The sequence below is a fragment of the Pyxicephalus adspersus genome, chromosome 4 (genome assembly GCF_032062135.1).
Source record: "Pyxicephalus adspersus chromosome 4, UCB_Pads_2.0, whole genome shotgun sequence".
NCBI lineage: Eukaryota > Metazoa > Chordata > Amphibia > Anura > Pyxicephalidae > Pyxicephalus > Pyxicephalus adspersus.
The window spans coordinates 48,466,451-48,488,169 of record NC_092861.1 but is presented as its reverse complement, the minus strand read 5'-3'; the positions used below and the strand labels follow the sequence as shown (position 1 = coordinate 48,488,169).

At 39.5% G+C, this 21,719-nt stretch overlaps 1 protein-coding gene across 1 annotated transcript in view; it reads right to left on the bottom strand.

The window, feature by feature from the left end:
- SKIL (SKI like proto-oncogene) overlaps positions 1–20,043 on the bottom strand; it is a 27,039-nt gene extending 6,996 nt beyond the window's left edge. The window contains exons 1-4 of the mRNA XM_072408094.1: positions 19,896–20,043; positions 16,707–18,315; positions 5,786–5,876; positions 1,376–1,624 (exon numbers count right to left, since the gene is read on the bottom strand). Of these exons, the coding sequence (XP_072264195.1) occupies positions 1,376–1,624; positions 5,786–5,876; positions 16,707–17,756 (1,390 nt within the window). The 5' untranslated portion in view covers positions 17,757–18,315; positions 19,896–20,043. The remainder of the gene's footprint in view (positions 1–1,375; positions 1,625–5,785; positions 5,877–16,706; positions 18,316–19,895) is intronic.
- Between the last annotated feature and the right edge of the window lie 1,676 nt (positions 20,044–21,719).

Here is a 21,719-nt window from a genome sequence, read left to right as displayed (position 1 = left end):
GGGTGCATCTTATGGTCTGAATACCCTTCCTCGCTTCCAAGGGGGGTCTCAGCAGGCGACTGCAGTTCCATCTAGCCTGGCATCCCCCTGCCGCATGGCCCCTTCTGTTCTGCAGCCTCCCCTGCCCCGATTACAAAAAAACATAAAGCTGTCCACCCCTACCTTATCCTATCAGTCTCAGAACCCTGCCTTCCCCCTCCCTGTGTTTATCAGCAGCTCAGGTCTATAGAGAAGCTTGGGATGTGTGTCTGAGGGAGAAGGCTCCTGTAACTTTGGGGAGTGGGGAGGGAGGCAGAGAGAGCGGGAGGAGGGCAGTGTGAGGTGAGCAGTCCTGGTTAGCAGTTCTTTTTCTTGTGCAGGATGTTATTCACTTATGACAGGTGAGCTATAGCTTTCCTGTCACTATAGTCTTGTAGTGCAATATGCTATGTGCAATCTCTCTCTCCTTAAATATTATTATTTCCTATACAACTTAGTTCAGAATATTTTTTTTCTTGTTTTCCTCCTCTAAAACCTGTGTGTGTCTTATGGTCAGGTGCGTCTTATGGTCCGAATAATACGGTATGTGCTCTGCCCATCGCAGACAGCTTTCCCAGTCTTCTGACAAACACATTACTTATATTTTATAAGAAGAGGCAAGGACATGTATAGTGGATCAAAAGTCTACGACCAGGCCATTACTATACCATTCCCCCTACTATGATCACCATTAGTAGTGAGCATTCCTCCCACGGAGTACATTAGTGGAAAAACAAGGGAAGTGGGCTCGTGCAAAGAATGGGAAGCCCAGATCAACACTAAATCCATTGGCCTGATTAATGAAAGCTCTCCAAGGCTGGAGAGGATACACTTTTATCAGTGAAGCTGGGTGATCCAGCAAACCTGGAGCGGATCTGATTATGGACTGAAAACATTTGCTAACAAATAGCAAATGACTTTGAAGAACTCCATTCTAGGTTTGGTGAATCACCCAGTGTCACTGATGAAAGTGTATCCTCTGCAGCCTTGGAGAGCTTTAATAAATCAGCCCCCATATATCGATCAAACATCTATTGAGAATGCCCTATTTTCTAATAGATTTGCATTACATTCAATGTTTATATAGAATCTAACATCAAATCTTCAGAAATATTGACCAGTGAATGGCTAGCATAAGATATTCAATAAAAGAGCACTATAGTAATTCCTCCATTGTGTTAGTGTCTCTGGGACAGCTGTACAGCAGATTTAACATCTTATCAATGTTTTCTCACATCCCCGAGGACAACAACGCAATTAGAAAGAGAATTCCACATATCAACAGGAAAGTAAGCAGTTTATCAGGACATTTTGCTTTGGTCCCAGCAATGAGGAAAGGTTCACATGTTTTACTTACGCTGTCTATTACTGCTTTCTGTATGATATTTCTTATCTAGTCTCTCCTGCTCCTCCATGGAGAGGTCAGGGTATGAGGTAACAGATTTATGTTTGGTGCTTCGGGCCTGAATCTCTGACTCTGCCACAGATTGCTTACTTGTTTCAATCTCTCTTCTCGCAAGCTTGGAGTCCTTGTTTTGTGACAATGTCGCAGAGAGGGACACATTGGGGGCCACCACTTTATCGTACATGTATAGATAGTAACTGCGTAGAAAGAGAAATAAAAAATGCATTATTTAAAACATTTTTATTGTACTACATGAGAATCAATGGCAAGGGCAGATTACCCTTGCAATGTGCATATTTTTTACCATTTGCAAAAATACAAAAGCCTTAGCTGTGAAATGTGCACGTGGGTACCAATATCTGAATGCCTACCTTGAGAATATATTTTTTAAATAAATATTTTCACACACACAGTACGTTTGGTACGTTTTACATCCCTTCCCTTATGTGTGTTTTGTCAAAGCCAGCTTACTACCTAAAATGTAGCAACATGCGATCAAAAACTCATAAAATATTTTCTAAGCACAAAGATGGTTTTCTTTCAATATTTCAGAAAAAAAAAAATTTTCTTGCAAAACTGTGTATGCAGTGGACTGCTTTTTGACTTACAATTTAATGAAACACTATGGAATACATCATGCTAAATGTGTATACCAGTACTATAGTATAGCTTTGCATGGTGTTCATTATTACGATGAAATTTGTGATGCTCTTCATGTGGATATATAGCTAAAAAAATGAAAACTTTTTCTGCAATGAAACAAAAAAAGAAAAAAACTTTCACCCTATAACTGTCCAAACAAATCAGTAGCCAGCAGCATTCAATACACAGCATATTTTGTGAGTACATCTTTAGCTTGCAGGAAGGGATGGAACTTTGACATTGATGGTTATTCAGCCTCCCTGCGGTTTGACAAGCTTACATGGTGATGAGGAATCTACCAGAAGATGGGAACCTTGGTGGCAGCACTACTGGTGGGGGTGTTACACTACAGCTGTACCCCGGGTACAGCACAATTACAACAATTCTTAAATATGTCAACACTTGCAAATTCTAGTTATGTATACAGAAAAATTAAGAAACCATTATAAAAATCTAACCTGAATGTTTTGTTCAACAAAAATGATTGATTTGTCTTTGTACTTTCATTTTTACCTGCACTCATTTGTCACCTTTATTAAATAAACACCCTGTTGCACAATTTCAAAATTTACATTTAGCTAAATTTTCACAATCACTTTAAATATAGCAGATACAGCAAGGGCTTCATTTAATAAAGCTTTCCAAGACTGGAGAAGATAGACTAACATGGGAGAACCTGGGTGATGCTGCAAACTTGAAATAAATTTGGTCAAGGATTGATAACGTTTGCCAAATATTAGCAAACCATTTAATGAAATCTGTTTTTTTTGGATCACATAGGTTCTCCCATAATAGTCTATGTACTCCAGTCTTTGGGAGCTTTGATAAATCAGGCCCAATGTGTAAGAAAGTAATCAATTTTAAAATTTTGACAAAACCATTTATGTGGACTTTCAGACACATGCAGCAGACAGGTGGCTACTTCAATCACTGCTGTCTCTCAAATATAACAGCCCTGTTTCACATACAAAACAATATACTAAAAACACACAATATGACTTAAAATGCAGCCACCTGTTGTTACAATACAGGTAAACAGTCTGTTTCTTCCCTTGACATGGCCAAACAAATAGAAATCATGTTCCTTAGCTGTGTAAGGTTTGAATGCAGAGAAGAGTATTCATATGCCTTTTAAACATGTAATCACATTTAAATTTCATTCAATCCATTATAGGTACATTTTTATCCAAGGCATTTGTATCACTTCAGGTGGTCAAATGTGGAAGCTTTCTAGTCATTTACCAAGGAAAGGAAACAATAGGGGGGAAGCAGATGCTGACTGAGGCAAAGAAAGAACAAGGTTTGGATAAAGGAAAATATGGAAGATGAAAGGAGGGGCAAAACACAGTAACACTAGTAGTTTGATTATTTATATTGGATACTTATGTAGATTGTTCATGTTGGGTTGTTTTATTTTTTTTTTTGCTCTCATAAATTAGCTTTAGGGGAAAAAAAGGATTATTTAATGGGCACCCTAAGGTTAGCTATAGGCATAATGCTGTGTTAAAGCTAAACAGCTAAATAGTCATGAAATGCATATATGAAAGCCGTTTTACCTGCCAAACACTTTCTATTTCTGACTATCCAGTCCTAAGATTTAGCAGTAAACAGTTCTGTCCCACAGCACAGCCCTGTCTAGCCAGGGGAGACATTTCACTTTTCTTGCTTCAGTTTTTCATTTGCTTACTTGTCTCTTCCACAACCACATCCTTTTATTGTAAAAGTGAAAGTAGAAGCAGCACACCGATTAGCTCATTTCTGTCACTCCACCTATCAACTGGCTGTCTCCCTTTGGATGAGCCATTCTCAACCTTTTTTACCCTGGGTAATAATTCTCAGGGGGAAACCCTTTTAAAATCCCAGGTGACCAATGAAAACAATACACCTTACATTTATGGCCAGCGGAAAGAGTGCCCCACTACAGATGGCTAAACAGAGATTTGGTGCGATGCTACTAACTACGCCAAGTTGCAATAACCACAAAATTATAGGTCACCATCAAACAGGATCAAATTGCAGATCTAATGTTAGTTTGCTAAAGCATTGACTATCTTTAACAGTCAGCGTATCTTTATTTTTTATTTGACAAAAAATGTGTTTTCCTTTTTTGTGAAAATTAGTGGCTCATGTAACAGGTTATCCCAGGCAGCGTGTGTATTGGAAAGTATATGGAGTCAGATACAGCCTGCCTTACTTTCCAAATTTTGGACTTATAGCCCTTTCCTCCACAGCTGAACCGTCCCTGGCACATCCCTTTTATTAATTGGAACACAAAGAAGAACAGATAAAATAGAGAAAGGGGGTTTGGGGGGGGGGGAGAGAAATATTAGCACAATAAATGCTTTACTATTCTGGTTTAGATTTACAGTAAGGTACAACCATGCTATTAGGATTTCTCAAAGGAAAAGTCAATAGCTACCACAATATTTTGTGCGGGTTTACTTCAAGCTAATTACTACAACATAGGTGACAGAAATTTACCAAGAAATACTGAACATGGGTAGATCTCGACAATTCCTGCACAACAGGAGTTAAGCTAACCGCTTCATTAATCGGCAGCCACATTTTAATAGTTATCCTCTTGTTAACACCGTCTATTAGAAAGGAAGTGTTTAGACCGGTGGCAGAATGGCAGTGATAACTGGGGGGGAAGCTGTATGTAGGTCCCTGAGGCTGGAGGAGGACTAAGCTGGGAGCATAGTGATAGTATAGCTGCTATCCTGAGGCCCATCAGCCACTCCTGCTTTTCACGCATCAGAGAACTCTACTGATCTTGACAAGCAGAAATGTGTCAATGCAATTATTTACATATATAAATTACTCTTACTCTTTCTGAATAGAAAGGTTTGTGACATCATTGTAAGAGAATTAAAAAAATAAGAATCACATATAAAAGCCTCTAGGACGTGCCATGCTCCTAAATCAGCACCGGTTTAATAAGGCATACCATGCAAAAGAAGACCGACATCAAGACAGTAATGGACCTGCAACTTCTCTATCAGTTATGACAGGTATTGCTCATTTTCCCTAATGCATTTTAATGCAAGATCTAAATATATGACAGTGTGTGCGTAGAGGAGCTATTAAATTATAGCAAGCGCAGCAGTTACAAAGTGAGAGGTGTTATCCCACATATCAATGTATTAAGAAAGCTCAGACATTTGACACGTACCTTACAATTTTAGGCATGTGTTGTGTAACTACGGGCTTTATTATTTAGAAAAAAACAAATGCAGGCCTGCTGACCTCCATGAAACAAAAAGCAAAGTATGAACATTTTTAAAATACTCCCCAGGCAAATTAGGCAAATATGCCTGTCTGGATCTAGAGAATGGGATTCTGGGTAATGCCATTTACCTACAGCTTCCCACAAGCACAAAACATTTTGAGCGTAAATGTCGGTGTCAATGCAATATCGCTGTGGGTAGCCTGCAGATTGTAATGCTACAGTATAATATAGAAAGATATTAGGGTGCCAGAAAACAGGCTGTACTAATAAACATAAAATAATTAAAAAAAAAAAAAAGGACTACAAAATGCATCCAGTTGTTCTTTTTACATTTTTAGCTGTCTTCGATTATACATGATTGGATTCAATAAAAAAAAAAAAAAAAAAAAAGAATCCTCATGGAAGCTTCTGGAAGCAGAATAGGGATGGCTGAAGGGAAAGACAAAGAATATCTTTGCATGCAACGTGCATTGCTACCAGTGAACGTTTAATGTGCAGCACATGTGCTCGACTGGTGCCATCGTCTTCTCGTTTGATTAAGGGGTACCAAGCAGGCAACTCCAGGGTCTGTATATGTTCCGTCTGAAAATGAACACATGAAAGAACTGATGATCTCTTAAGGATTAAATTTTTTTTTAAATAAATAGGATAACAACAATCACATCCATTTCCTGGAGTGTTTAATTACGGTCTGTGATGGCCCAGCAAATCCACATCTCCCCTTACCTCTCTACATAACCTTTTTATGTAGAAGCCAGGGAAGAAAAAAGGTAAATATCACATAGCAGCTGTGGTCAACTTCTGTGTTACTGTGTATTACAGAGCGTTGTTAAGCAGGGAAGTAAATGGCACCACAATGCACTAACACATGCATGGTGCATTATGGTAACATGCGTGCTGCCGCAATGCATAGGTGTGAAACAGCAGCTCAGTGTGCATTCTCAGCAGATTTATGGACCAGAGGATTTACTGCCACCTGCATCCACCATATAGATCCTTATGGATTGTGTTTTGGTTGTTTTTTGTTGCTGTGCCTAAATTAGCACCTTCTTTTAAACATGTTATTAGATGGAGTAGTAAAATATATCTTTTTACAGTAATTTGCATCTAATCTTGCTATGTACCTTTAAAGTCCCAACATGCACATTTCGTATGTGGTACATTTGGGTTAGTAAGTTTTGCCCCCTCCCCTCTCCTGACCATAATTGTGTTTTTTATTTTATTTTTTTTTTTTACCATGTAGCTGAAGATCATTGCAGACAATGTAAGGTGGCTGCAAACAATGGTATCAGTGTAATTATAACCCCAGGGAGAGGGATATAACCAACCACATATCTAAATGAGGGGGTAAGACGTGTTCCCAGTAAAGCACCTAAAATATGTAATTTTTGCCAGAATGTAAACCTAATACAAAGCAGCAAAGCAGAGCACCCTAGGTTTCCACTACATGCATCACAAGAAAAGTACCAAAATCCAAAGCTGCTGATGACTAGAGTGAATTTTCTTGGGGTTTGCGGCTCCCCATATTCATTAGGACTTATTATCCACATCCAGAATGCTGGATTTGTGTTTTTTAAAAAAGCTTTGTGTGAATCAGTATTACATTGTAGGTCAAAACGACCTTATTATGGAAATTGCCTGCATCAGACTTCACCTACACAGTGTGACTTTGTGCCGCAGATGAAGGTAAAGAAACATATGGAGGTTTATTGTGCCCATTTTTCTCATTAAAGCTTAGAATGTGCAGTTCTTAACAGGGGAAACATATGCTTATATAAAAGGACCAAGTCACTAAAGTAACACAATGTGACACTAGTTAAATTGCTTCAAAGTCAAAATGACCTTTTCAGGCTCCTCTAGATATCTCCTAGCCCTCAGTAAGCACAGCAGTCCTATGGGAGGAGAGAAAGGGGGCTGCAGATCTGTGGCTCTGAATCACATGCGTTCAGCTAGTGACAGGGAACATATGCTCACAAAACCAATTCTCTCTCTTATACCGTGCAACTGCCATAGCCAAGTCAGAAATAGAACATCATAGTACAAGTAGTCGGGACAACAGCACAAACAAGGTTTGCCAGAGTCATCTCTCTATTATTTACAAAGCCTTCTTCCTCTTCAATGAGTTGAGTAATAAAATGGATATAAACATAGACACACAAGGAAGGAGATGCACAGATATATTGTACACACAGAATGGTCTTTTTGCTCTGTATGAGGGGACAGAGACAACTAAAACAGCCTAAATTCACAGTGCTTGGATTTTTAGAACAAACTACTTGCCGAGTTCTTTAAAAAATGTGTGCAAGAGAACTAAGGCTGTTTGAAAGCAAAATGTGGAGATGCCAAATAAAGATTTAGGGTTTTTTTTTTTCTTTTTATTGTGGATTGTACATTAAATAAAACTTCTAATTGCATTATTGCATAAGGCATTCTAGTGACTAGTCATACAGCCTATTTCCTAAGCACATGATATGAGAATCTGAACTACTTCATGTTTAGCGATTCGAGATGATGGAAAGATACATCCTATCTCAAAGCCTAAGACCATTTGTTTCCAATTGTCTGCCGGTGGAACATTTGTTGTGCATTATTTATTTATTTACCTTTCTTTGCTGTGCCTAGCATTTTGAACTCAATTTTCTAAAATTATACTGAATGCTACAAGCAATTGGCACATGCTTTTTCCAATGGGTACTGAATATAATTATCACTGGAATTATCTTAGTTCCTAAACTGTATGAGAACATTGATTTGTTTTATTTTACTTGGATATAGTGAAAGAGAAGTGATTACAAATCAAGCAGATTATTATGTAGTGCCGTTTAGTCTTTTGTCCTATACTAGCTATGCAGAAACTGGGGTTGTGACCCTACATGCGGGAAAATTGGAAGAAATGTTTTAAATGCCCTGCTGCTAGAATGAACTGAGTGTCCTGGCAATGCTTTACATATCTTACTGTAGAAACGCACAGATATGGGTAAGATTCATGCTCACCTTGCTGTATTTCATGGTAACAGACATGCTCAGTAGGTAAACCAAAGCCACACAATGCTTTTACCAAGTGATGATTTGCAGTGCAAGCTTTGTTTCCACTGCAGCATCCAGTGATTAAAGTATATACATGAATAAAGCAATACCCGACGGGTCTTGAAGGGTTCTGGGGTGCAGGGGTAAAATATGGTATGTCCACACCCTGGATTCCATGTACTATTTTCCTTGTGCACAAAAAACATTCCCTTAATGCCAAATTTTTAAAACTTATCATAAGGGTATCTTTTAATATGCATTATGCATGTCAATGAGTAAAGCAAACCCCACCATATTGATTGTGTAGCTGGAAATGAATATAGGGAATAATATATTTTACATACATAATATCACCCTGAGGGCAAACTGAGAATGGGCATCAACTTCAGCATTGAGAGTTAAAAAATAAATTTGATGAAATAAAGACCACATGTGCTATAGCTAAGTGAACGGAGTCTAATGTAGCGTTCTGAGAAGAAAAGCTTGTTAACCTGAACAGTAAGTTACAGATGTAGGAAGGTGAGTTCAACAAGATCTCACTTTACTGACAGTATTGCTTCCCAAAGGCAGGTAAGTGTGAAAATTCTTTCCTAAATTACCATGCTGCAAATTAAAATTTAATAATCAACTAGAATTTTAACCCAGAATACCAATGGAATTATAGACCCAGCTTAATGAACACTACTTAATTGGCATGGGAATATAAATTGCTTACATGCTGCAGGCAAATAAACTGGAAATGCCAGGTTAGGAACAACCAAACAGCTCACCTGTAGATCAAAGACAGATAGGGAAAAGGGCTGGAGCTAGAAGGAGCACAGATCTCAGACTTGTAATCTAGGTACACAGCGACCTTCAAATAGCAGTATTACACATCCAGTCACACCTAAGGATTCAGCTCTTGGTACATTCATTAGCTAAAGGATGAGCTGAAAATTCTTTATTTTACAAGCTCATAATAACGTGACAAGTCAAAGGTGCTTTTATATATATATATATTAACCAATACTTGCTCTACCTTCTAAATTCAGAATATCACAGATAATCAAGCAAATATTCAGATGCCTTTCTACAAAGGTGTTTACTAGAACTAACAAGTTCCTCATTTGTGGATTATAAATTTGTTTAAAACATTTGTAGGCAGCCAAGTTTTCTCTGCATTAATATTCTTGATATCTAATAAGAGTTGTTGGAGTAATCTGTATAATCAGATTATATATAAGTATACATTTCCAATAATTGTTTTTTTATATTTTTTTTGCAGATGTAACCCATTATGTTTTATTAAAGCATAGTGATGAAGTGGAAGCATAACGCACTGCTGGTGGCATCAGCATACTGAAAAGTGTCAGATATTGGTAACCGTACCAATAAAAAGTAAAGATTCATGTATCCATTCACTGAATGCACAAGTATTCTTCTTGTACATTTTTGGGGTTGCTTTAAATTGAACGTGAATGTGTTTGGCAAAGTATAATTATTTTCTGCCAACTTCTTCATGCAAACCTGAATATAGCAACAAAAAGTGCCACAAAGAAGGTACTGAGCATAGAGAGATAAAACCAGGAAACACTTATTGCACTGAAGAATAAAATATGAAAGAAAACAACAAATCTAGTTCACCTAATACAGTTTAAAGTTTTGATGATAAAACGTAGATTTCTAGAAATCTCTAAGATAGTCTCCTCAAACATTTTTTTTTTATCCAATATAATGTCTGCCTATCCAATTTACAGTTACAAAAACCAAGGGAATACTTTAAACACAACATTTATTTATAGGAATATCTGTGCCAGAAACCTGCTGGGTATATATTTAGTTTATGAATTTTCCCTCTGCAATATTAAAACAATGACACCCTTAGTACACATTAGAAAAGTAAAAAGCGCCACTTCCCATGGCTTTGACATCCAAATCTACAGAACACCCTGCAATTGTGCAAGGCTACCGCTTATGAGTATATTATAAATATTTTGGGCACAAAGCAAACAGAACAACAGTACAAATGCTACTTGCTGTGAGAAATGATTAATACTTTGTCTCCAGCTTGCTAGAAGTCCCTCCCTATTAACAAATGTATCTGATGACAGTTACTAAACTGAAGCAAATCTAAAATAATGCTAGCTACTGAGGAAAAGCAATAAAACTCAGCTGCACAAAAATGCTGACATGCAGGCTTTTTATGATGAAAGAGACAATGAAATCTCTTTTGTCAAACTTTCTATCTGCCTGTGTTTTTTTTTTATGCATGCACAGCTCAGTGTGCAGTACATTTGCACATTTGCATGCCAGAATGATTAGATCCTGTGCACATGTGCAGATGACATCCCAACGTGACCAATGATGACAACCCATTACTGCAAACCCGAAGAAGACCAACAGAAGATATCAGTGGCAACAACAAATCAACAAGGGACATTGTGTTTTGTGACCTGGGTTAAAGAGCTGGAGATGTGGGCGGAGCAACTTTGGTAACCAAGTGTCCCATAATGTGCAATTGTACACTATGGCAAAACCATGGGCCTTGGAAGCAGAGGTAAATGTGGAATTTACCTCTGCTTCCAAGGCCCATGGTTCTGCCATAGTGTACAATATTACATATTTTTTTTTGCTAATTGTGTCCCAATAGGAAGAGGGAGCAAACCCCTCTAAAAGAAGGAGACATTCTCCCATAGACATGCTTCCATTTCTCACATGGAATTAGGCTTCCACTAGGACCGGGGTCTCCACCAGAAAAACTGATGAATCCACCCAACAAAGACACATCCATAAAAACTTTGACACTTCCATACCATATCTAAAACCAGTTTAGAAAATATATGCTATGAGGGTTTATTTTTTGATATTGTTTATTTTTAGATGCTAATTCACCATGAACATATAAATGTAAGAACAAAACAGAGACATCATCCAAACACAAAACTTTAAGTATAAAAGGCTTATTAAGTGTTTGAAAAGTGTTAGTAATATTCCTGTTAGTAAACATGTAGCTAACAATGTTACATATAGACATGTTGAGAAAAACAATTTTAATGAATTTTTTTTGTTCACAATAAACTGTACTAATTAAATTTTGTTGGGGATTTTTTTTTTAAAGCTGCCCCTACTACAATAGAATACATTGAAATTTTAGCATACATCTTTACATTGTGGTTTACATCTGCCTCCCTGGCATGAAGGATGAGCGGTCTCCAGTGCTGCAGTGAACGCCATTCTCTGCAGAATTCTCCCAGTTACAAGATGTGTCCGGGGCAGACTCCGCTCACTGAAAGCGGGTTCAATGGCGCTAGGCAGAGCCACTGGAGAACGAGCAACAAAGACTGTGTTTCTAAAGGCTCCGGTGATAAAAATGTGATTTTGGGACATCAAGTGATTCTCATTTATAAAGATGTAAATGTAAACGATATTCCCTGTGGTTGAGTGTAAGCGTGTTGTGCAGCAGAATGTGAGGCACATATATGTTATTTCCTGTGAGCTACCTTCCACCTTGCATCATAAAGAGCAGACATTGCTATGGACACCGTCATGGATTGCACTGCTGGACAGAAGGTATTGAGCAGACAGGCACATGGGCTTACTCACCGTCTGACCTAGTGCATCATTTATTTTATGAAACACATGAGAAGTCTCCACTGACAGCACAGAAGGCACAATGAGTACTGGGACAGCCAGACATGTAATTATCAGGTGATTCACACATGCTTTGTTGTCTTTTCCATTCTAATTCGTCGGTTCCTGAACCCAGGGCTGTTAGCCAGTGCTCCAATACTGGTGTAACAAGAGCACCTTTTCACAGGAAGGCATATTTAATATGCACAGGGTTTTCTAGAATGAGCTCACTGCTGGACTTTGCATATAATATGATTGCTTTTGAATTTTCTGTGCTGCTTTCTTACTGCGCTGTGGGATGCTGCGTCATATATCATGAATTCAACATAGAGGACTCCACGACAGTACAACTGGTACATATGAAGCTGTGGAGGGGGCTGCGGTGGAAACCCAATGCAGACACAATACTAAAGGAACCAAATTTACTTACTAAACCCAAGCTAAAGTTTATTAAAGGCATGAAAGGCTCACATGATAAATATAACAGATAAAACCCCTTAACCCTTGTTTAACGATTTACACTACAGGCTTGATTCAGAGGTTGGATCATGCATTATACACTGCCACAGATAACTCATTATGGTAAATGATTGTACCACAAATCTACACATTAAACATTGGACCTTGGGTCTATGGACAATGGCTGAGAAAACACAGCCAGCCTCTTTTTAGGAAAGACTAACAGTGATTAACAAGAGAAAAAAATGGACTTGGTATTGACCTTCTCCCTGTGAAAATTTGGGGTATGGGGAGGTCTACCATGGTCATGTGATGACGATGACCACACCAAAGTTTACGCCTGCATAGGTTTGTTCTCTGATGGGTGTAAGAACTTTTATATCCTCAACTGCTCAAACAAAAGCCAGAAACACAGGAATAATTTGTTTCACATTCAGAAACTGTGTAATATTGTGTGACCTTCTCACTTTCATTAAAGATTACTTGTTTGGTTTGTTTTTTAAAGTTTTTGTCACCAATGGTATTTGCTACTAGTACACTATTTCAATTTTCCATTCTATAGATGAAGTGTAATGACAGATTTGTTGGATCTAAGAAGAAGCACAGTGATAAGCTCAACTCTTGGTCACTTCATATCGGAAAGATCTTTGCTAGCACATTAATGGATTTGCTCATGGTATTCCGATGTCAGGTCAAACTCAGGTCACACTTAAACCATGTGCATCTTAAAACATTTCTATGTATATAATTACAGAGCTAGGATTGTGTCCGATATCTTCCTTTATTGGCGTATACGAATCTAAGCAAATCGCCATTAATTTTAATATACAAATTATATATTTTGTATATAGATTGAAAGCACCCAACATACAAGGCATTTCATTGTTATCAATGTGAATGAGCAATCTGTGTTTGACACCATGTTTCGTAATTTTACAGCCATATAAATGTGGAGGCAGCAATTTTCATCTGATGCTTACTAAGAAAGCATTCTGAAAACACCCAGCAAGCACCATTTACCCAGCCACATTATCTGACAAGTTGGCCAATTTCACCTATACCCCCTAAATTGTGCTACAAACAAGGAGCAAGAGGAACTATGCTAAATTACAGCCCTGAGGAGGAGCACATGTGAAGATTTAGGTTTTGCAGGTTGGACACATTCATGGGTGATGTGCAGGTAATCTGCAGAGTAAATAAGGGATTCCCCTCCTTCACACAATCTCTATGACTGGGCTTTGTGAGAGAGACAACACCTCTGCATCTAATATGTAAACCATTCTCAGGAGATCCACAACAGTACATGCAAATCTCATAATAAATCAGATGAATATCACAACCAGGAGCAAGGTGTATTTTAAACTCACATAAAATTTGATCTTTAAACAGACTGACAATGGTTACATGTGCAACTTGACAACTCTGAAGCTCATGAATATAACAACACAAAACATAATATGTGCCCACATTTCATATGCAAAAGATTTATGTTATCTTGCTTATGTGACAGTATTGTTTGAAAAATAGTAAATCAAAACATTTATACTATTTTTCTTGAGCTTTGGGTGCTTTTTTGTATAAATACTGCTTGCCTTTACCAAATCTCTGATAAACTACAATCTGAATAGAGCACCTTGGACAAGTAAATCCATCATGATTAGTAATGAAATGAACAAAGTTAGGAGGTTAACTAACATAATGCAACCATTGATCTGGTCTGTTGAGATGACAAACAGAACACGGTCATTAAACAGGTTAAAAGGGAAGTCTTTGTGAAATGCATTGGACAGAATGTATAAAACTAGTACTAGCCAAGCAGTGGGCAATCTCTCAAAATAAAACATGTTCGATTTTTTTAATGATAAAACAGCACACAGTTTGCCAATAAAGACAAATACTAAGGTTATGTTATGGAGTGGGTGTATATTTCTAGAGGTAAATTGATGGCACCATTCATGCATTTATATGGAGTGTGTTAAGACACCTAAGCATCCCACTGACTTGTACCTGCTATCTGGTAATAATTTTATATATATAGCGAGCAGAAATAGGTCCATTGGCCACCACCTGGGGTGCAGAAAGGGAAGTAAGGTTTAAAAAAAAGAAAAAAAGTCTCAATCATTAAACAGAGCCACTGGAATTTAGCTGGACCATCGGACTTCATTTCGATCTGGTATGTGTGTCAATGTGCCACCATCAGTTTACAAGCAATGCCACAGTGTCTGAACCTTTTTACCATCAGTATCAGATAAACTGGACAACACATGAAATCAGCACGGTATGAGCCTTTCTTTTTGGATACTACATTACTATGCACAATAATTGTTTCTACACCAAAACCTCAGGAGCTAGAGAAGGAGAACCAAACACTAAATGTATTTATATTCTGGCCATGGACCAACCATGCCTGATGTGAGGGCTGTTGTGGCTATTGGCCAGGGTGAAGTTTTTTCCAGAACATACTTTATACTTTGTTATGAGGAAAAAGGTGTGAGAGATATTAAATATACACAGACATACATGTTTATAGAATACAGGGATATTTTTTGTGAACCACTAAGTCACTACATGGGCAGATTTAGTTTTCTCAAAGCACAAACACAAGAGCAAATACAACCAGCCAATTGACCTTTAGCATATGATTTGTGCTCATAACAAGAAGTCAGATCTGTCCATCTATATGCACCAACACTTGAATGTTAACAAAGACTTCTATCCCCATCATATCTAATGACATTAGTGAATTAATATACAGGATATGATAATTCACTTTAGTTTAAAGGCACTTAAAGTGAACCTCACAGACATTTCTGGTTCAAAGTCCCATCCAGTCCCATTCAGCACCTTAGGTGCTGAAATCCTAAGGTATGTACAATAACCTTTATTACCCTGAAAACACTCTTTAGAGCCCTTTAAAGCCCTCGGCATAAGAGCTTAGTTTTCTGCCCTGGGCACAAAGCAAACGGTTGCAATCTGTTGTAGTAAAATGCAAAAAATGATCCCTTCTCCAATTCACTTGAATAGGGATGACTTGGACTGCAATTGTGCCCTCTACAGAACGATGGGTCTAAAAACCTTTGAAACTGCATATATTTTCTATGTAGATGAAAGGGTTTATCAAATATAGCAGTTGTAATAGATATGGATATTAAGAATTTCAAAATACAGACACCTTGTGATACCTATAAATAAGCTTCTGTCAGTTGGGTTTTTTATACATGTAAAAAGCCTCTAAATCCCAGGTACATACTATACATAGGGTGATGACTTCTGCCCATATGGGTACAAAGTACCACTAACACTACTCCTAGGAACCCCATTCAATAATATATAGAGCCTTGGAGAGTGATAGCAGGGAGTGACTGAACTAATGTCAGGTCCCTACAAGTAGTGCCTGCACAGAGAATCACCTGTCACACCAAAAACTGGATGAGGATTAACAAATGTACTTGCAGGAACAACAAACATTTAAACTTCCATTTTTTAATTAGCAGAATATTGACAGATGTTAAAATCAGCACGCACCCCCTTGAACACAAACCAGGCTTGCAGCTTTGAGGTGATGACCCAACAGAAGCAGCTTTCCAACTTTACAGAGGAAGCGACTGGGGAGAAGACAACTCCCCTGTCACCACCCACAGATCTGTCACTTCCTCCATTTTAAAGGCTTTCTTTACCTTTTTAGTAACAATTCCTGTCCTAGGATCACAGCAATAGCCCACCATGCTATACCTATGGAAGAGAAGCCTTATCACCCTACACTCTTCTGATTTGGAAAACAAACACCTCCTGCTCTCCTCATCCTTGTTATATTAGGCTACATACACACGTGCAATGGTTCTCGTCCGACAACCGGCTCAGGGCCGATATTGGACGAGAATCTGGCCTGTGTACAGCGCTCGTCAACCATCCTCTAAACGACCGTCCTGGCCGGTCCACAGACGATGGATGACGAACGATCTTAATAGAAGTGAAGGAGGAGAAAGCGCAACGGGGTGCCGTTTTGTCATTCTCCTCCTCCTCTCTCCATAGAGCAGAGCTCTGCTGTATGTACAGAACTCATTCATGCATTGTGCAATAATTGTCTTTCACAATCCTTTCCAACGACAATTGACGTGTGTACAAAGCCTAAGTAGTATAATTGTTATCTGGTGACCGTCAAAAATAATTTGGGCAACCTAATGCACCAATTCACATAAAAGTCACTATTTAGTATTAGAAATATTAATCATAGTAAAATTAATCTACATTGAACTTGCAATAAATTATTCAGCTTTTTATTGAGTGTATCAGAACAAGAAACAACTGAAAACTTACTTTGGGTTGGATTCTCTTGGTTTGGTTGCTTTTCCTGAATTTCTCCTTCATTTCTTCAAGAAGAACATACATTTTTTTGCCCTCAGTAGTGTTCAGATATTTTGGGCTTAAATTAACATAACAATACCACTTGGCTGAATCAAAGCCCCAATGGCATGTCCTCTTATCTGGTGTTCGGTGAGAGTGCATGACAAAAGTCTGTGTTGAAAACATCCCATAGCACTCTAAACACTGAATGCAAGGAGCGTCTGGCTGGGTGTAAAGTTGAGGTGCACATAAACCCTGGCACTTTCCTAAACAATCATGTTCAACTTCAAAGGCACTCCCTGTTTCCTTTAACTGAGCCAAAGATTTTTTTGCGGGCAGCAAGCTGCCATTTTGTGGGAAGGTATGCGGCCGCAGAAGTGCATTGCATAGTCTCTGAGCGTCTGTCAAAGTGATCAGTCCACAGGACGGAGCATTGAAAGGAAGAATTCCCAAAACCTTTAAAATGTGAAGCTGGTCTGACGTACAGCGTGAGCAATATATGTACATTTCATCGCACACAATGTTAATTTGCTGGAGTGAGAATTCCCGCAGCACAGAGTTCAAGACTTGAGGCAGGCACAGTCTCTTCTCACCTCCCACCATGAAACAAGAAATTGATTCTCCCTCCAGTTCTGTCTGAGTAAGCTCTGTCGAACTGTCCGATGGCATAAGAAGAGGTCCAGGGTGAATTTGTGGAGATGGGAGAGGCAAGAACACTGTTGGTGACATGTTTTCATGTGAAAAGCGGGCAGAGAAAGCAGCGGGTCCACCCAGCGAACTCCGGCTGCTCAAATTGAACTGTGCCAATGTATGTATAAGTCCAGGGTTCAGCTCAGAAGACACACCAAGTGGTAAACTACTCGGCTTGGCAATGCCGTCTTTGTTCTCCTCTACAGCTGTCTCTTTATAGTCATCCACTTCCATTTTGATTGCTACAACCTTGCTTGCAACATCGGGAACTTCTATGTTAATGTCGCATTCTTTAGCCAGCTTTTTTAATGGGGGGCTTCCGTCTTCCCCCATGTTTGCACGTTTTCCAAATATCAAAATTTCAATTTTAAGCCTTCCTATTTTTACGCATCAAAAGCTACCATAATATCAAAATGAAATGGTATTACCAAACGCTAGTGATCTATAAAGCCATTGTATGCTACATAATCAATTCATATACATAAATATTTCAACCTCTCTTCACTTAAAAAAAAATTGCATATATCTAAGCAAAAATGAACTGGTAAATCTAAAAAAAGGAGTCCAGATACCTTTAAGCAGTGGAGAGTGCAATGTACAAGTTATTTTAAAAAGTGCTCATGTAATGTAATATTTGTTTTACCACCATCCATGAACAATGGCTTGATTTTGTTTTTTGGTCACGATCAATGTTATAAAATTGCATCCAAGTTATGGGAATAGTAAAAAGAAAAATGAATCCAGCTGATAAAATGAAGATCTAATGGCGACAGGGTTTTGAGCGATGAGTTATCTAGGAACTCGTTAATATGAGTTATATCTAAACATATATCCAGGAACGATAAGCCTTCTGCCTCTGCTGGTGCGTTATTTCAACAAGCCATCTCCTCATCTAGAAAAGAAGAAAAGCATAGATGTTCTTTAACACAGTCAAGGTCAAAGTCTTAAAATGCACATAGGCTCATTCTATATTTTCACAAATGATTAGAAAAGAAATGGAATTTATAAACCTTCTCTTTGGACATGGTGCCCTCTAATTTAGGTTATGGCTTGGAATCCATGAAAATGGGGGCTTGTGACAGAAGGTCATCATGATTATCCTTTGTGCTGGCTTTTTAAATGATCTCAGGCATATGAATCGGTATGCCAAGCCTTGCTTTCTCTAATCTAGAAGCCATGCTCCAGATCACTGTAGGTGCTGCAAGCTGTATTTCAAACACACAATAAAGAGCCGTTTAATGACAAATGGTGAAACGTGACTGCAAGCTTAAACACACGAAAAATACTTTGCTAAACCCATTAAGTGGGAAGGGGGAAAATAAAAAAGGAGCAGAAATCTCCCCGAAGACTGTCATGTGATGATCCTTCTGTAGTCAGCTTACAGTTCACTGCAGTCCAGCAGGGGAACTCAGCTAGGGATGCTGATGGCAGGACCCCAGGAAGGAGCTTCCCCCATCCTCCCTGACTGTGCAACTGTAAACATGGCCCTGTGCTGGGCTACCCCCAGGCATTTAACCCCCTCCCAGCCAGCAAAGAAAGCATCACCGGGGATTCTTTATAGCTATTACTGGGTAGGAAGCAGCATACTAAAAAAAAATAAAAATGTATATTTGGTGTGCATTGAAGGGCTACATGTGCACGCTTTAACCATACGCTTAGCAGTGACAACAAATGATGCCTTATCATGGTGGATATCATGGTATATGTATATCATATATATTAATATGTGTATATGATTATACATCCACAATTCCACACACCGTCATTTAAATATGCAGGAGCTAGAGGGCAAAGGTAAAATTGCAATGAAAACAATGTGAGTGTATGGGGAGCGCAGATCCATGCGTGCTCCATGCGGCAAATCATAAAGACAATCCAAGTGCAGAATATAAATGCGCTCTTGTTTCTGATTTGCCATGATAAATTTGTGTACAAGTGTGCGAGGCTGACAAGTGCCCTGCAAGCATTATAGTGTCATTAATAAAGCAGAAAGGAAACAATGGACTAGGGAATTCCCATGGCATACAGGCATTTCATTCCACAGGCAAATCAATGACTGATGCTTGAAACTCTGATGTGATGGGTGTCACAACAAAGAGCAAGCAGCACAAATGGCCAATCGCTGACAGCACCGCTAGGTAGCCACACACACACCATACTGCGCTACAGCTCTGGCAGCTGCATTCCAGGGATCATGTGTGTGCAGGTGTATGACAATCACCAGAGCTGCATTGTACTGACAGGGAAATGCCAGGCACATCAGCTTGTCATGGTGACAGCAGTGCAGCCCTACAATATGATGGAGCCCTGGCATCCAGGGGGGCAGAATGTGTGCCCTTTCCTTCCTCCTATACCTGCACCCCAGGTGACCCAGCACGGTGACACAAGGCAGCAGCCACACAAGTCCCGTAGTCACGTCCTGCCTGCCTGAACACGCAGGCATTATACATGTAGAAGGCGTTCAGCTGTTACCTTGGCATCGCCGGACACTCCGCTCCTGCCTGGGTGCCATCGCTGCTCTGGCTCGATGTCAGCCTGCCTCCTCCTCCCCCTCCCTTCCCGGTCTACGGCCCGTGACGTCAGCACTGCACACGAGCCGCCTCCCTCCTGCCGTCTGTCGGCTCAGTCTGCGGGGCGCAGGAAGCAGTGACGTCACTAAGAGGGGGAGGAGCGGGGGCGAGGAGGGTGATGAGAGGGCAGACGCCTGTCACGTGATGTGTGTGTGTCTGTGGCAGGGTGCTGGGAACACACGCTTATTAGGAGGTTGTTGGTGCTGCTCTCTATCTTTGCTTACACAATATCCCACACTGCAGCCTGAGAACATGAATCACCTCTCACACAACTGCCAGCCTTCTCATGTCTGTTGGGGGGGCACCCCATGGCAGCCTGCTGACGTCAAACACAAGTCCTATGGTGTGTGTACTAATGAATAGAACATGTTTTATAATGCACACTGCAGCAAGGATCCATGGCATGAAGGCTGTCTATATATTACATACACTGGAGACAAACTACACATCAGAGCAGAAATATCACCAATGCCCTTCCCAGGTTTATTTATAAAGTCCAAGGTGCACCTATGTAGAACAAAGTGTCAGAGTCAGCCTCCATGGCCCCAACACACAGATACCTTGCCAGCTTTGGTGCCGTCATGTCACTAAACCAGTCATGTGACAGCGGGCCCAGTGAGGAGGTCACATGTTCCCCAATGTACCCGGGCCCTGTATAAAGACATTATCACTTAGCCTTGAGTGGGTAAGATTGTAATAAAGTGTCACTGACCTGGGACCAGCATGTAACCAGTGAACACAGATCCAAAGAAGCCAGCCGCACACTGATGATCACAGCTGAAATCAGCACAATTGTTGCAGACAGCGCACACTCAAATGCCCCATCCTCGACCTCCACTATCTGACATTTCACCCACGGAGGTTCCTAATCAGACACAGTGGGCCTGATTTCTCCAAGGCTTGTGAAAACAGACCATCTTGGATTAACCTGGGTGATCCTGCAAACCTGTAATGGATTTCTTAAAAATCATTCACTGTTACTTGGAAAATGTTTTTGAGCCTGGACCAGATCCATTCCAGGTTCTTCTATGATAGTCTATCTCCAGTATTAGAGAGGTTTGAAAAATCAGATCCAGTGTGTGAGAAGGAGCAGATGATGCCAATGTTTTATACTTGGAGAGAGATTTTTTAATCTGTACTATCAACATTCCCCAAATCAAAATTATTATCTTTACTGATTCTGCCCAAAGCAACCATTGCCTATTTGGTATTATAGTACTGACCCTGGGATATAGAAGTGTGTGTATTTTGTCAGGAACGTTATTATAAATGTGAGCTGTTGCTTGTCCATTTCCGTCCTTAGGCTCATCCAGTCACCTTCTATGACTTGCCAAAAAGCTATTATTAAACACATCTAAAACTTAATTACACCCTGCCACCACCTTGTTAACACATGACTACTCCATTAAAGTTACTCTGCGAGCAGAAGAAACAGCCCTCATCATATGTAAATATACCAGTAGTAAAATCCCGTCTGGTATGTGTTTGTGAACACATGTCTGTATATATACACATACAAACTGTTTTACAGTACATTTTCTTAAATTTGCCTTGCGTAAGAGTTTCCATGGTCTAGGATACTCTGCAGTCATGTCATCCACATGTCACACCTAATATGCCCAGACAATGGATATTACTCTGTAACACATTGTTAACCAGCAGAAAAAGAGCTTTAAACGGGGCCCCACTCACCCCTCACTCCAGAGCCCCACTCACTTATTATAAA